Source organism: Melospiza melodia, chromosome 25 (genome assembly GCF_035770615.1).
Source record: "Melospiza melodia melodia isolate bMelMel2 chromosome 25, bMelMel2.pri, whole genome shotgun sequence".
NCBI lineage: Eukaryota > Metazoa > Chordata > Aves > Passeriformes > Passerellidae > Melospiza > Melospiza melodia.
The window spans coordinates 2,675,239-2,677,511 of NC_086218.1; the positions used below are offsets into that span (position 1 = coordinate 2,675,239).

Consider the following 2,273-nt stretch of genomic DNA (forward strand, 5'->3'; position numbering starts at 1 on the left):
GGAATTGGATCTTTTTGGAAGTACAAACGTCAGTATGTCCAACACTACAGCTGGCAGATGGTTTAGCTTCAAATTTTCGGATGCTCAGAATTTAAACCAACCTAAAGAAACATGGGCCACCCTAGATTCATCCCTGAATGTGAGTAAATTGTCTCCGCAGCATTACAGTAAATGTAATGGCACAAATATCATGGCACCAATGAAATTACCCACAGGAATATTTTTGATTTGTGGAGACAGGGCGTGGAATGGTATACCAGCTAAACCACTGTATTTAACCCGATGTACTGATCAATAAAATTGGGCCTGTGATGATCTAATTGATGTCCTGGTCTCCTTCCGTCAACAAGGGCCATTGAGCAGCAGGGCAGGGCCACGGCAGCAGCACTGGCAACACCAAGTGCTGCTGCTGCTGGGCACAGCTGCTGGCCCAGCCCTGATCTTTCCCCAGCTCTGCACACGGACATTGCTGCTGCAGCTCCAGAGAAGGCAACAAAAGGGGATGTCTGCAAGTAACTTTGTTGGGACATGCTTTATTCTGTCTAAAGCCTCTGAGAGAGCCCAGCTCCTCATCAACAAAGTCTGGAGCCACAGTGAATGTGGAGGGAAACAAAGTGGGAAATGGCAGAATCAATGACCTTGCTTTTTGGACAATATTAAAAATAGAAAACAAGTAAAAAGAACCCCCAAAATAAAGGAACGATTTGTATAAATGATTGCTTTTATTAAAAGTCGTTTTAGTGTTTCTGAAATTTTCCGGTCATAAGTGTCCGCACGGCAGCCTTGAGCTCCTGGTTCCTCAGGCTGTAGATGAGGGGGTTCAGGGCTGGAGGCACCACCGAGTACAAAAATGACAGGGCCAGATCCAGGGATGGGGAAGAGATGGAGGGGGGCTTCAGGTGAGCAAACATGATAGTGCTGAGGAACAGGGATACCACAGCCAGGTGAGGGAGGCAGGTGGAAAAGGCTTTGTGCCGTCCCTGCTCAGAGGGGATCCTCAGCACAGCCCTGAAGATCTGCACATAGGAGAAAACAATGAACATAAAACAACCAAAAGCTAAGGATGCACCAACCACAATGAGCCCAAGTTCCCTGAGGTTGGAGTGTGAGCAGGAGAGCTTGAGGATCTGGGGGATTTCACAGAAGAACTGGCCCAGGGCATTGCCATGGCACAGGGGCAGGGAAAATGTATTGGCTGTGTGCATGAGAGCATTGAGAAAGGCACTGGCCCAAGCAGCTGCTGCCATGTGGGCACAAGCTCTGCTGCGCAGGAGGGTCCCGTAGTGCAGGGGTTTGCAGATGGACACGTAGCGGTCGTAGCACATGATGGTCAGGAGGGAAACTTCCACTGACGTAAAAAAGACGAAGAGAAACACCTGAGAAGCACACCCTGCATAGGAGATGTCCCTGGTGTCCCAGAGGGAATTGTGCATGGCTTTGGGGACAGTGGTGTAGATGGAGCCCAGGTCGCTGAGGGCCAGGTTGGGCAGGAAGAAGAACATGGGCGTGTGCAGGTGGTGGCTGCAGGCTATGGCACTGATGATGAGGCCGTTGCCCAGGAGAACCGCCAGGGAGATGCCCAGAGAGAGGCAGAAGTGCAGGAGCTGCAGCTGCCGCGTGTCTGCCAATGCCAGCAGGAGGAAGTGCCTGATGGAGCTGCTGTTGGCCATTTGCCGTCTCGAGACATTGGAACCTTTTGAAGAAGGAATTACAGTGACAAATGGGAGGAGATTTCTCTCAGAAAAGTCAAAGCTCTTTCTCATAGACTCTTTCCTCCCACCGAACACCTCCCGCTGTCCATGTGTCTGAGATATTCCTTTACCTTTGTTTCTGGAGCCCTAATTGCTGCTGGCCAATGTTTTGTGAGGAGCTAAACCTGGACCTACAGGACGCCTGGGAGTCAGCCCTGACCCCCAGTCAGTGCAGGGGAACAGTGAGGACAGGGGCCAGTCCTGGTGTTGGGACTTGGATAAAGAAGGTTCAGCCAAGTCAGAGGAGCTGCCTGGGATAACAGAAGGTAGAACAAGACATTGCGCTGAACTGTAGAAGAACAGAGACTCCAGAGAGGCAGGAGGATTGTCTGAGGCTTAGTGCAGACTGAGGGGAGCTGCTCTGTCCCTTTCTCCTGTTCCAGCTGCCCGGGACTTGCACCTTTCTGAGATCCACTCCCGTGGTAGCCTGGACAGCCAGGAGACACAGCTGAGAGCAGAGGGATCCCTGGCACACAAAGTGGCTCCTGCCTTTCCCTGAGTCAGGAGAGTGGGCTCATTGCC

The 2,273-nt window shown here is 51.5% G+C and overlaps 1 protein-coding gene across 1 annotated transcript; it reads right to left on the minus strand.

Moving 5' to 3' along the window:
* Positions 1-737: 737 nt before the first annotated feature.
* Positions 738-1,673, minus strand: LOC134429053 (olfactory receptor 14J1-like). The gene has a single exon (XM_063176150.1). The coding sequence runs from the start codon at positions 1,668-1,670 to the stop codon at positions 738-740; it is 933 nt and encodes a 310-aa protein (XP_063032220.1). The 5' UTR covers positions 1,671-1,673.
* Positions 1,674-2,273: the final 600 nt, after the last annotated feature.

Excerpts from the sequence above, each read along its gene's own strand:
- LOC134429053 (XM_063176150.1), bottom strand. The coding sequence starts at position 1,670 with ATGGCCAACAGCAGCTCCATCAGGCACTTCCTCCTGCTGGCATTGGCA.